Genomic DNA, 13,011 nt, shown 5'->3' on the forward strand with positions numbered 1-13,011 from the left:
TTCAAAGGTTAAGAGCACAAAAATGGCCAGAGAACAACTGGAGAACCAATGGAGGTGGGTGGGATGATGAGTCACAGAATCATGGAGATAATACCCTCCTCCACTGACATGGGAAGTAGAAGGTACAGAGCAGCACTACTTTAGGCTGAAACTCAGTGTACTGCGCAGCCCTGTTCTGTGATAAAGAAGTTGATTGTCCCACTCAAAGAGAGCACTCAATACATTCTTACCTAGTAGGATTATTTTTGAAAAATGTAAAACACAGCAAAAACCGGGCAGACAAAACCCAACCTGAGAAGGTTTACGCTAGCCAGGGAATTTCATTTTAAGAAACAACGAGGGCTTCCCTGGTGGTACAGTGGTTGAGAGTCCGCCTGCCGATGCAGCGGACGCGGGTTCGTGCCCCGGTCCGGGAAGATCCCACATGCCGCGGAGCGGCTGGGCCCGTGAGCCATGGCCGCTGAGCCTGCGTGTCCGGAGCCTGTGCTCCGCAACGAGAGAGGCCACAACAGTGAGAGGCCCGCGTACCGCAAAAAAAAAAAAAAAAAGAAACAACGAGCAACATAATGACTCTGTTCAGTTCTTTCCTAGTTTCCCCGCTACCCTTCAGACTTGATTAAAAACTAACTTGTGAATTTTCTTTTTTAAAACATCTTACCATGGTAACTTGTAGAAGCATGGTGCAGTGGAAAAGTTATTCAACTAGAAGTTTGATGACCTGTTCTCTTATTCCAGTTTTACCATAAACTTTTGGGCAAGTTTTCCCAAAAACGTGCCCAAATGTAATTCTTCTGTTGTTCTGTTCTGTACAATTAGAACAACTACCCAGCTATGGTGCAGGGTTGTTAGGATGATCTAGTGAGATGTCAAACTGCTTTGAGTTTATGAATATAAGGCTTTATCATTGTTTAAAAATAAAAACCCAATCAGTATCTTTTTACAAGCTTCCTTGGGAAGTCTTGCCTATTTTTATGTCTTTAATAACTTATATTGGAGTTACTAACTATATCAGTCCTTAACTAACTCCCAATTTTCTAGATATTTCCATTTATCTGACTCCATCTTACTTCTGACTAAGTTAAACAGGAATTGTAGGAATTATACCATTTCCCCCACACCCCACCCCAGGTTATATTAGGAAGTTGATAACATTGTTCTAGTACAAATATCTTTTATGATTATCATTCTGGAAGGCAAAAAGCCTGACCCTGAGTGTATGAGATATAGAAGAGAGGAACTTCAGTGGATGAGGAGGCAGACCAAGGAAGTAAGCAATAGCAAACTGTGCTCAGTATTGTGGTGCAGAAGGAAGAGACAGCATGGGGTATAGAAAGGACTAGCCAGGCCAATATGAAGTGGTCCCTGGCAGCTCTGGGCTGCCTTAGGGATAAATGCGCCCTCAAATGGAATTCAGGAAAGAGGAGACAGGAAGGTGATTCACTTGGAAAGGCAAACTTGTTTACTCGACAATTTTCTCTTCCTGGGTGAGAGTACCTGGTAAAACTCACCCAGGTCCAGGATTCATGGGGTTTTGGAAAAATAATATCTTATATTTGTATGGGCTTAATTTAACAGGCTTATGCCATACCACTTCATGTGCTCTATGAAATAACTATAAGGTAGGGTAAGAATTATGATCACTTTCAGATTAGTTGATTTCATCTTAGAGAAGTTAAATGATATAGTTTAATTAAATTTCAGAGATAAATAGGATCTTAGAGATTTAGTCTAATGCCCACTCTTTAAAAAAGAGAACATGTTATATGACTTCCCTGGTGGCACAGTGGTCAAGAATCCACCTGCCAATTCAGGGGACACGGGTTCGAGCCCTGGTCTGGGAAGATCCCACATGCCGCGGAGCAATTAAGCCCGTGCACCACAACTACTGAGCCTGCACTCTAGAGCCCGCGAGCCACAACCACTGAAGCCCGCGCGCCTAGAGCCCATGCTCCGCAACAAGAGAAGCCACCACAATGAGAAGCCCACGCGCCGTGACAAAGAATAGCCCCCACTCACCGCAACTAGAGAAAGCCTGCGCGCAACAATGAAGACCCAACGCAGCCAATAACTGACTAACTAACTAACTAAATACTCAATGTGGTTTCAAAAAAAGAAGAGAGAGAACATGTTTAGGTGAAGTAAGCTGTCTAGGATCACACAGCCAGTATGTAACAGATGTCAAAGTATAAACAAAGTTCTGTGTTATGTTTTAGTTTAGAAATTCTCAGACTGACTCATAATTGATTCAAACTTGTTACAATCTTCTGCAGCAGAGAGGCAGCAAATTGTAACTGCTTTCACAAAATTAAAAGCTGCTCTTTTTAAAACACTGCTTTTGAAGAAAATGTTAGAGAGGTAGGAAAACATTTTACAAAATCAGAAATGTCACTTTGAATTTGCTTACATCTGAAGTGATTAACAGTAACTGCAGTTTATGAGCTACTATTAGGTTCATGTACTCAAGTCACATTTTATGGCTTTTCGCAATTAACTAAATATCTTTTACAAGTATGAAGTTTATATGCCAGATCCATAAGCACAGGCCTTATATTAAAAATCATTTAGGGCTTCCCTGGTGGCGCAGTGGTTAAGAATTCGCCTGCCACTGCAGGCGACAGGGGTTTGAGCCCTGGTCCGGGAAGATCCCACATGCTGCGGAGCAACTAAGCCTGGGCGCCACAGCTACTAAGCCTGCGCTCTAGAGCCCGCATGCCTAGAGCTTGTGTTCCGCAACAAGAGAGGCCACCGCGATGAGAGGCCCGCGCATTGCAATGGTTACCCTCCGCTCCCCACAACTAGAGAACGCCTGTGTGCAGCAACAAAGACCCAACGCAGCCAAAAATAAAATTAATTAATTAAAAGTGGATTTCTATTAAAAAATTAAAAATTAAAATCATACAAGTTTTTTTTCTCTCCATATCGATTAAAAGAAACACATAATAGAGGAAATCTATAGTGTATTACTTGGGAGAATAGCTTCAGTCTGATTTAACAGATGTCTAAAATTCCAATTCAGTTTTCTTATTAATACACAGAGAGGATTTAAATACAGTACCGGCACAAAGAAAATACTTTTATAAGGAGGTGGTTTCATAGTTTTTGTTTCATTAGAGCCAACGTCCTTCTTAAAGGGAGGTTCACATTTCCAATGTCCTTTTCAAAGCTGGGCACTTCACAGTGTATCAGAGATCTTTGCTCACTCATTCAACAGAATGTATTGACCATGTACCATTTGCAAGCTGCTAGGCTATGGGACATGGGGAAAATTAGGTTGTATAAGATACAAATCCTCCCCTTAGGGCAAGTGAGGGAAAATAACACCCAAATTTATTGCTCATCTACCATGTACCAAGTATGATGATAGATATTTTATATCTATTACCTCGTTAGAATCTTTATTTACTTTTGGCTGTGTTGGGTCTTCATTGCGCGGGTTTTCTCTAGTTGCAGCGAGTGGGGGCTTCTCGTTGCGGTGGCTTCTCTTGTTGCGGAGCATGAGCTCTAGGTGTGTGGGCTTCAGTAGTTGTGGCACGTGGGCTCAGTAGTTGTGGCTCTCAGGCTCTAGAGGGCAGGCTCAGTAGTTGTAGTGCATGGGCTTAGGTGCTCCGTGGCATGCGGGATCTTCCCGGAGCAGGGCTTGAACCCGTTTCCCCTGCATTGGCAGGTGGATTCTTAACCACTGCGCCACCAGGGAAGTCCCTACCTCGTGAGAATCTTAAAGTTTAGAAGGTAAGACATATGCAGAAACAATAATATACTTGACATATATTGAGTCCTCAATTAGTATTTGTTGAATGAATGAATGCAAAGAACATAAGAGATCTCAAAATAATTGCCCTTGTTTCAGAGTCCCAGAGAGATTGAGAGGCTCCCTTATGTGGTGGCTTTCCATACCAGAGACCAAGTTTGGGTTGACCATTTCCGAGCTGTGTAATTAAGTGATCCTGGTCAGGTTAGGCAGTCTGAATTTTGATTTCCTAATCTGCAAAGTGGGTAAAATGCCTTCCGTTTCTCACGGTGTTGTTATAGGGGTTGGTGATAAGCTATGTAAATTTCCCCACCTAGAAGGCGATCAATAAATGGTAGCGGGCCTCCCTGGTGGCGCAGTGGTTGGGAGTCCGCCTGCCGATGCAGGGGATACCGGGTTCGTGCCCCGGTCTGGGAGGATCCCATATGCCGCGGAGCGGCTGGGCCCGTGAGCCATGGCCGCTGGGCCTGCGCATCCGGAGCCTGTGCTCCGCAACGGGAGAGGCCACAACAGTGAGAGGCCCGCATACCGCAAAAAGAAAAAGAAAAAAAAAAAAAATGGTAGCGGGCTTCCCTGGTGGCGCAGTGGTTGAGAGTCCGCCTGCCGACGCAGGGGACACGGGTTCGTGCCCCGGTCCATAAGATCCCACGTGCCGCGGAGCGGCTGGGCCCGTGAGCCATGGCCGCTGAGCCTGCGCGTCCGGAGCCTGTGTTCCGCGACGGGAGAGACCACGACAGTGAGAGGCCCGCGTACCGCAAAAAAAAAAGAAAAGAAAAAAAAATAAATGGTAGCAACTATTACCATTATTCAATTTATTATTAGACTGATACACACTAGCCATAGATCTAGTGTTCTTTCCATAATTGTCTCCAGTTACGTAAACGCACTTCTTGCAAACGCATTTAAGGACCCCTAGAGACTCAGGGATCAGTGTTTTTATCTGGTCAGGAGACACTGGCAATCTTCATTTGGAACAGAGCAATAAATAGAGCAGAGTTTGTCCAAGGTTCACAAACAACGCTGTCCCTAGGAGCTTGTCTCCAAAGCTCTTTTACGCCCCTTTACCGACTACAAAAAGCCTCTCACTGGCTTCTCTACAGCAAATTACGTTCACTAAGCTACTGCGTGCAGCGCACTGTGCCAGGAGCTGGAAGCGGGCTGGGTACAGACGCTTTGTCTGCTTTTACTTCACGGCTTGGGGGAACTAAGCCCTCTTTCCTGAGGTACTGCTGAACTGATTCGCACGCATCACCCTACCCCCCAAGACTAAAAAGGTATCCCCAAATCTCTACCCAGGCACAGACGCCACATCACCGCCGGCACACCCCAGAGACGAAAAGCAAGGCCTTCTGGGAAACTGACCTTTCACCTCCCCTCTTGCCTTACCTCAACTCACCAATTTTGACGCTAGCTAATAAAGCGACGAGGAATCCTAGAAGGCGGAACTTAGTGGCTCCCGATCTACGCTGATTGGACTGCGACGGCGCGAAGGGGGAACCGCGTGAGCCTGCTAGCTACACTCCCTCGGTGGGCGGAGAGAAGTGGGGGCTGCGCTTGCGCTCTGGGCGGCAGCGGAAGTGGCTGGGGTGGTTACGCGTGCGCGGTGGGCGGAGCACGGCTTTTCCAGCTCCTTTGCCAGCCTAGGTCTCCCCAGTCTTGCCCAGCCGGTGTGGTGCTCGTGTTTCCCCATCTCGTCGTGGAGCGTCGCTGCCGAGTGGGCGCTAGTGTTCGCGTCGTCATGGCTGGTTACGAATACGTGAGCCCGGAGCAGCTGGCCGGCTTTGATAAATACAAGGTAGCGCGGGCCCCGCGGACGCCACTCTCCCTGCTGGTCCCGGCCTTTCCTAGGCGCCTAAGGAGCCGGCGCGGTCCGTGTCACCTTGTGCCGCGTGGCTCCGGGCAGGCTGGCGGGAGTTTCTCCGTGGGTCCTGCCGAGTGCTGGGGCTTTGGGGTCGGGGAGCGTGGGAGCATCCTAGGCCCGCCGCTCCGACTGGGTACCCTCCCGGGGGATTGCCTTTTCCTTAGGAGACCGGTCGACGAGAGTGGAGCGAGAGAATTCCTTTCGCTTCTTTACTTCATCATTATTATTATTTTTAGTCCCCTGAGAGGTGATGCAGTTCCCTTCTGTGGTGTCTTAATTGTCTTCATTTCAATGAAGAAGTTTCTACTCGGCTCTCTTGCGTTCAACTTCGGAGATGGAGAGAATCATTTGGCAGATGAGGCCCGGGGAGGGAGAGTGACTGCTGGGGCCAAACTGCTGATGCGCTCGCTTCCACTCCCAGCAAAGAGGCGCCTGGGCGGCCAGTGAAGTACGTGTGCACAGGCAGGAACTGGAACTGTGTAGTGGAAAGAGCGCGGGCTTTGGAGTACATATAAACCTGATACCGAACCTGATAGCAGAATCTAATTTCTGTATTTGGCTTTGGGCCAAATAATAGTCTCTACGGTGCAGAGTGATTATGAGAATTGGAGAAGCGCCTAGTACATAATGGGCCTCCAGTAAATGCTGGTTGTTCACTTTCCTTAACGTACGGTTCTCCTCCACGACTCCCTTATCAGTGAATGACTCCACTGCCCGTCCAGTCAGTCGCCCAAGCCCCACATCTGAGCAGTAACCTTTCGTCCTTGCTACCTGTGTCGCTTTCACTACTGAGTCTACCCCACCCACCAGCCGGTGAATCACCAGGTCCTGTACGTTCTGTCATTTTTAGCCTAAAGTAGAAAGATGGTTCCATTACCACTCTCCCCACATATACTTTAATCTTTTCATTTTAGAATGGTTCTAGAATATTTTAGAATAGATTTACAGAAAAATTGTGAAGATCGTACATACAGAGTTCCCATATACTCCACACCCGGTTTTCCCTGTTATTAACATCTTATGGTACGTTTGTCACAATTAATGAACCGATATTTACACATTATTATTAACGTATGCGCATACTTTATTCAGATCTCCATAGTTTTCACCTGATGTTCTTTTTCTGTTCTGGGATCTCATCCAGAATACCACATCACATTTACTCATCACGTCTCAAGGCTCCTCTTGGCTATGACAATTTCTCAGACTTTTCTTGTTTTTGATAACCTTGACAGTTTTGAGGAGTTCTGGTCAGGTATTGTGTAGAATGTCCCTCAATTGGGATTTGTCTGATGTTTTTCTCATGATTAGACAAGGGTCATGGGGTTTTGGGAGGAAGACCACAGGGTTGAAGTGCCTTTCTCATGGTGAGAAGAGTACATGTCATCATGTCATCGGCATGACTTATCACTGTTGATGTTGACTTTGATCACCTTGCTGAGGTAGTGTTTGTCACACTTCTTTTTGAAAGGAAGTCAGTATGCGCAGCCCTCACTTAAGGAGTGGAGAGTTACGCTCCACCTCCTTGAGGGCAGAGCGTTGACATAATTTATTTGGATTTCTGCGTGGAAGATTTATCTTTTCTTCCCAATGTATATTTATTCAATGATTTATTTATATCAGTATGAATTCATGTATATTTATTTTATACTTTGGGTTATAATCCAATACTACTTGATATGGTTGCTTACGCACATCCACTTTTGCCCTTCCAGTTCTTTCTCTATGCTTCGTAGTGATCTTTTAAAAAAATGTGCATCTGGTCACATCACTCCTTTGCTTAAAATCCTCCATTGTCTTCCCTTTGCTCTTGGAATGAAGTCCAAAAATCCAGAACATGATCTGCATGGCTCTGAATGAGCTGGCCCTTGTCTGTGTCATCAGCTTCACGTCATGCCACTCACTGTCTACCCCTCCCAACATTAGCAGCCGTCTCCCTCGTCCCCTTTTTTTCAGACCTTCAAGTAATGTTGTTATGTCTGCCAAGAATGTAGCTCCCCGTTTATGTTCATCTTCACATCTTAAATATTCCTCAGAGAAGCATTCCCTAAGTATCTCATTCCCCTTAAGTGTGCTCTCACAGTACCCTCTGCTCCTTGATGGAATTAGTTCTTTAGGTGTCTCCCCATTAGAGCGCGGTACCCAAGTGGTTAGACTTGTCTTATGGATCACCATGACCTGAGCAACAGTACTTCTGTGCATAGGCATGCAGTAAACATTTGTGGAATGAATGAATAACTGAGAAGAGTCATAGTGGATCTTGTCAAACTGGAATTGGAATAACTGTAAGGGACCTTATAAGGTCACATAGTACATTCCTCTGCTTTCAAGCAATATTGTGCCATACCTTTTTGAACTGAGGTGCTGACTTGTCTGAAAATTTTAAGTCGAAATTTAACCCAATGCAGAGCTTTCACTAAAGAAGGTTATTAACCTAGATACCTCTTGTTTTCCCTTAAGCTCTACCACCTTTCTGTTACCTCTTCTGCACTGTAAATATTGACATACAAAACTTTTTCTTCCTTACTAGGATCTGGCTTTCTGGTAGGTGCCAATAGACTAGCTGTTTCATTTGCAGCAGTGTCTGTAATAGGGAATCTTCCTTTTTATATATATATATATAAGCTGTCTTTCCTAGATTTATATTTCTGACTAGATAGGTGTCCTAATTTACAGAAAATTTTAGGGTGATTTTTCCGTTCCTATTTTTCCCTCTTCCGTGATCTGACTCACTTCCTGTGTCTGACAGCAGATTTCCTATCATCTTGGAAAACAAAGGTCAATTTAACCATCATCCAGTGTTCACTAAAACGTAGTTTATTGATGTTATTTTAGTTATAATGAGGCTTCCTTTAAAAAACTGGGGGTGGGGGTGTGTGGCACAAATTTATAACCTTAAGTTCTTCTAGTAGAAGGTTCTTTACTCAGTACTGTGTTCATATTAAAAAAAATATGAATCCAAAGGTCCAAAGGAAAAAAGTCTGTGTGGTCAGTTTAACTGGAACATGAATTGCACCTAGAGACCTTTTCTTCCTGAAGATCACCCATTCCCATTATGTGGGCTTCGACAGTGAGTGCTTTGTAAATGCTTATCGCATTAAAACAGCTTTTGAGGAAGATCATCCCATAAATGGGTAAAGACCCAAAACACTCAAAAGAGATTTTTATTCCCTGATGTGACCCTGTATATTAAAACAAAGAGTTGTAGAGAAAAATTGGTACTATAAAAGCAGCTGGTGGAAAAATTACTTTTGAACCAGTTTAATTTCTTTATCTTCCCTAGAGGTACATCTGAGGAGCTACAGTTGGAAACCTGGCGATTATTCAGAATAACTCCTGAAAGGAGCGCACACATAGCGTAGTAATTAGCTTTCTGTAGTAAGAAACTGTTAAGACAGTTGATTTTGAGTATAGAAGAAAGCATGGGATGGATTCTGTGTTATATGCTCTCTAAACACTTGTGTTCTTCATTGTGTTACCCCAGCCTTATCAAACAGTTGAATAATTAGTTGAGTGCCCTCTCTGTTAGGATATGAGCTCTGGGAGGGCACATCCTACAGCTCTCTTGTTCAATGTGACCAAGGTCTGGCACATGAACAGAGTAGGCATTTGACAAATATTTGTTGAAGGAATGCAAGTGTAAAAGAATAAAAACCATTTTGGAAGTATGGTAAAATGGAGCTGTGCATCTCCTGGAAATTGGAAGGATACTTTTGTATTTTGAATGTGAAGATGTCGAAAGTTTAACCACCATTGTTCTCTGTTGCTTATTAATGTACCTGCAGACAGTTATGTTGAGGGATTTCACTCTCATGAGGCTTATCATTCCTTCTCTCTTATCCTGTCTTTAGTTGAGGGATTTTCCCACTTATCTAAGGGTGAAACTTCTATTGTGGTATACCTAATCTGACCTAAGGAAGGCTTGGTTTTAATTGATAGTGTAGCAGCTAGTTTCAAATTGTATCATATCATTTTGCTTCAGAGAGGAAGTGTTCTGTGCAATATCTTGTTTGGGTTCAAGAATATAATTTTATGATGAATTGGTTTCTGCTATTATGGTAGTTAGTTAACTTGACTGTCAACAATAGCCTGATTACAGGAATTGTGATAATTGTGAATTTAGGTGGGAAGGAGAGGCTGCATATATCTTGATGGTAATGCTAAAGAACTGGAATCTGGCCTGCACCCTTACTGGTTCATGCAGTTTGATTTTGTTTATTCAGTAAGCATTTATTGAGGGCCTGCTCTGGGTCAGACATGGCACTGGGGCTGCAAAATTAAGCTAAGCTAGAATTCCTGACTTCAAGGAACTCAGTTTGGTGGCATATGGGCAAGGAACTAAACAGATATAAATAGTTAATAAGTACAGTTAGGTAAGTGTTGGGTGCTGTGGGAGAGAAGGAAGCAGCTCCAGGGAGTAAGGGTTAAAGCTGAGAAAGGCTTCAGAGAGGGGATGGAGGGGAAGGCAGAGCTCAGTCTAGAGGATGAAGCTGAGTAGGCCTCAGTTCTTACCAGGTGAAGAGGGGAGAAAAGGCATCCCAGAACTGGAGAGCAGTGGGGTGAGTGCACAGAGGTTGAGGCCTGAGAGTATTTTCTGGGAACCATAAGATGTTAGGTGTTGGGGCTTAGTGGTGGAGTGTCAAGAGAAGAGACTGGAGAGGGAGGCGGGGCCCCCTCAGAGGGGGATGATTTGATGTAAAGGATTTCTGGATTTTACCCTGTAGATCATTGTTTCTGTGGTCCAAGGACTATTGGCATTAGAATCACCTGGGGAAAGTGTTTAGCCAATTTCTAGGTCCATTTTGGGAGGTTCAGATCGGGTAGGTCGCTGTGATATTCATGTTAGACACATACCTCAGGTAGTTCTTAGGTACATGGTAATGCTATAGATTTGGGGAGCCACTTACAAATTTTAAACAGGATCAGATTTTAATTTTAGGAAGCTCACCCTGGCAACTAGAAAATGAATGGAGAGCAAGGGAGGTAGGGGTGATCTGGAGATCTTTTAGGATCCTCCCAGATAAAACTGGGTCAGAAATGAGGAAGGCTTGAATCAAAGCAGTGGGGATAGAAGGGGAGATGGGAATCTAAAGGAGGTCAAAACTGGTTAACCTGCCCACTGAATTTGGCCAGCAGATATATTTAATTTGGCTCACACCTACTTTGTTTCAAAAATTAGTATCTTCCCCATAAAAGCCCAGATTTCTGGATTCTCTTGAAAAACTAAAATAATGGATAACATAGGCCCTGAACTTCTTCCTGACAAGAATCTCCTGAAGCTGAATAGTGCTTGCCCTCTTCAAAAAGAGTATTTGTGATACAGCCACTATGGAGAACAGTATGGAGATTCCTTTAAAAACTACAGATAGAACTACCATACGACCCAGCAATCCCACTACTGGGCATATACCCTGAGAAAACCATAATTCAAAAAGAGTCATGTAGGGCTTCCCAGGTGGCGCAGTGGTTGAGAGTCAGCCTGCCGATGCAGGGGACACGGGCTCATGCCCCAGTCCGGGAAGATCCCACATGCCTCGGAGCGGCTGGGCCCGTGAGCCATGGCCGCTGGGCCTGCGCGTCCGGAGCCTGTGCTCCGCAACGGGAGAGGCCACAACAGTGAGAGGCCTGTGTACCGCAAAAAAAAAAAAAAAAAAAAGAATCATGTACCAAAATGTTCGTTGCAGCTCTATTTACAATAGCCAGGACATGGAAGCAACCTAAGTGTCCACCAACAGATGAATGGGTAAAGAAGATGTGGCACGTATATACAATGGAATATTACTCAGCCATAAAAGAAACGAAATTGAGTTATTTGTACTGAGGTGGATGGACCTAGAGTCTGTCATACAGAGTGAGGTAAGTCAGAAAGAGAAAAACAAATACCGTATGCTAACACATATATATAGAATCTAAGGGGAAAAAAAAAGGTCATGAAGAACCTAGGGGTAAGAACCTAGGGGAATAAAGACACAGACCTACTAGAGAATGGACTTGAGGATATGGGGAGGGGGAAGGGTAAGCTGTGACAAAGTGAGAGAGTGGCATGGACATATATACACTACCAAACGTGAAATAGATAGCTAGTGGGAAACAGCCGCAGAGCACAGGGAGATCAGCTCAGTGGTTTGTGACCACCTAGAGGGGTGGGATAGGGAGGGTGGGAGGGAGGGAGACGCAAGAGGGAAGAGATATGGGAACATATGTATATGTATAACTGATTCACTTTGTTATAAAGCAGAAGCTAACACACCATTGTAAAGCAATTATACTCCAATAAAGATGTTAAAAAAAAAAAGGTATTTGCTCTCTAGTGTGCCATTTCCCTACCAGTCCCTGTGCTCCACGCATGTCTGCTTTGTTCAGTTTACCTGCCTGATCCCTATGTACATTTGATTGTGATCCTTGATTTAAGATTTTAAATTGACAGAACGCAGTAACTGACTAGCTGGAAGGGGTGAAGGTAAAAGATGTGGAGGAGTCTGGGATGAGTCAGGTTCTAGGAGGATGATTGGGCGGATAGAGGCAGCAGTCCCTGAGGTAGGGGTTTTGTGAAGCATTAACTCTTTGGTAATAATGGCACCCAGCATTTGCTGAGTCTAAGAGTTAATCCTCTTGATATTTCAGTGAGGAGGTATTTTATTAATATCTCATCAGCAACCTAACTCATACGAGATTGGTCCTTACAGAACAGAAGAAAAATTATAATTTAAATGATGAATGATGCTGAATCTGGCAGAATAACAGTAATCTTTTGCACAGGGCACTTCTCTTGGACAGGACCATGGGGTAGACTTCTCTTGGAAGGTGTGGTTTTTGGACTTGGAATTAAAACAAAGAAAATTTCATGTTCTAGAGAAATATCCTTTGTGGATGAAATGTCCCCCATTAGAGGACTGTTTCTGTAATGATTTCAAAGACTAGAACACTTTTCCTCCAGAGTCACAGGGGAAACATGAGAAATTCCTGATCTTTTGATTTTCACTTGTTATGACTGCAGGCCGACTACGATATAATGTGTTGATTATGGCATTAGCTAGATATGTTACAGTTAACTCAAGCATAACTTATCTTTAGTTGTGCCTTGGTCTCCTTAAGTAGATGTGGGAAACTGGCCTCTCCCACTTGTAAGTACATTAGTAAGGCTTGAAAAGTATTTTAGTCGTCTTAGATATAGATTTACAAATGTCTCATAGAATTAATTTTGCAGTTGGCAGACAGAGGAATCTTTCAGAAGGAGTGAGAGAAAAATGGATGGGAAACTTCTGCAGAGTGAGAGAGAGAGAGAGATTGTTAGGTAGAAGGTTACTCCAATTCTAGGTACTATTTGGAAGAAACGAATTGGTTCTTAAACTGCTTTCTGAAATATCAGTTCACTGCTGATGGCTTGCTTTTGTAACTGCTG

General features: G+C 44.0%; 1 protein-coding gene across 1 annotated transcript in view; it reads left to right on the forward strand.

The window, feature by feature from the left end:
• Positions 1-5,361: 5,361 nt before the first annotated feature.
• Positions 5,362-13,011, forward strand: part of SELENOI (selenoprotein I) — a 39,633-nt gene continuing 31,983 nt past the window's right edge. Inside the window, exon 1 of the mRNA XM_082642317.1 lies at positions 5,362-5,543. Within this exon, the coding sequence (XP_082498443.1) occupies positions 5,487-5,543 (57 nt within the window). The 5' untranslated portion in view covers positions 5,362-5,486. The remainder of the gene's footprint in view (positions 5,544-13,011) is intronic.

This window comes from Mesoplodon mirus (genome assembly GCF_964341445.2).
Source record: "Mesoplodon mirus genome assembly, chromosome: 14".
In the NCBI taxonomy this organism is placed as follows: domain Eukaryota; kingdom Metazoa; phylum Chordata; class Mammalia; order Artiodactyla; family Ziphiidae; genus Mesoplodon; species Mesoplodon mirus.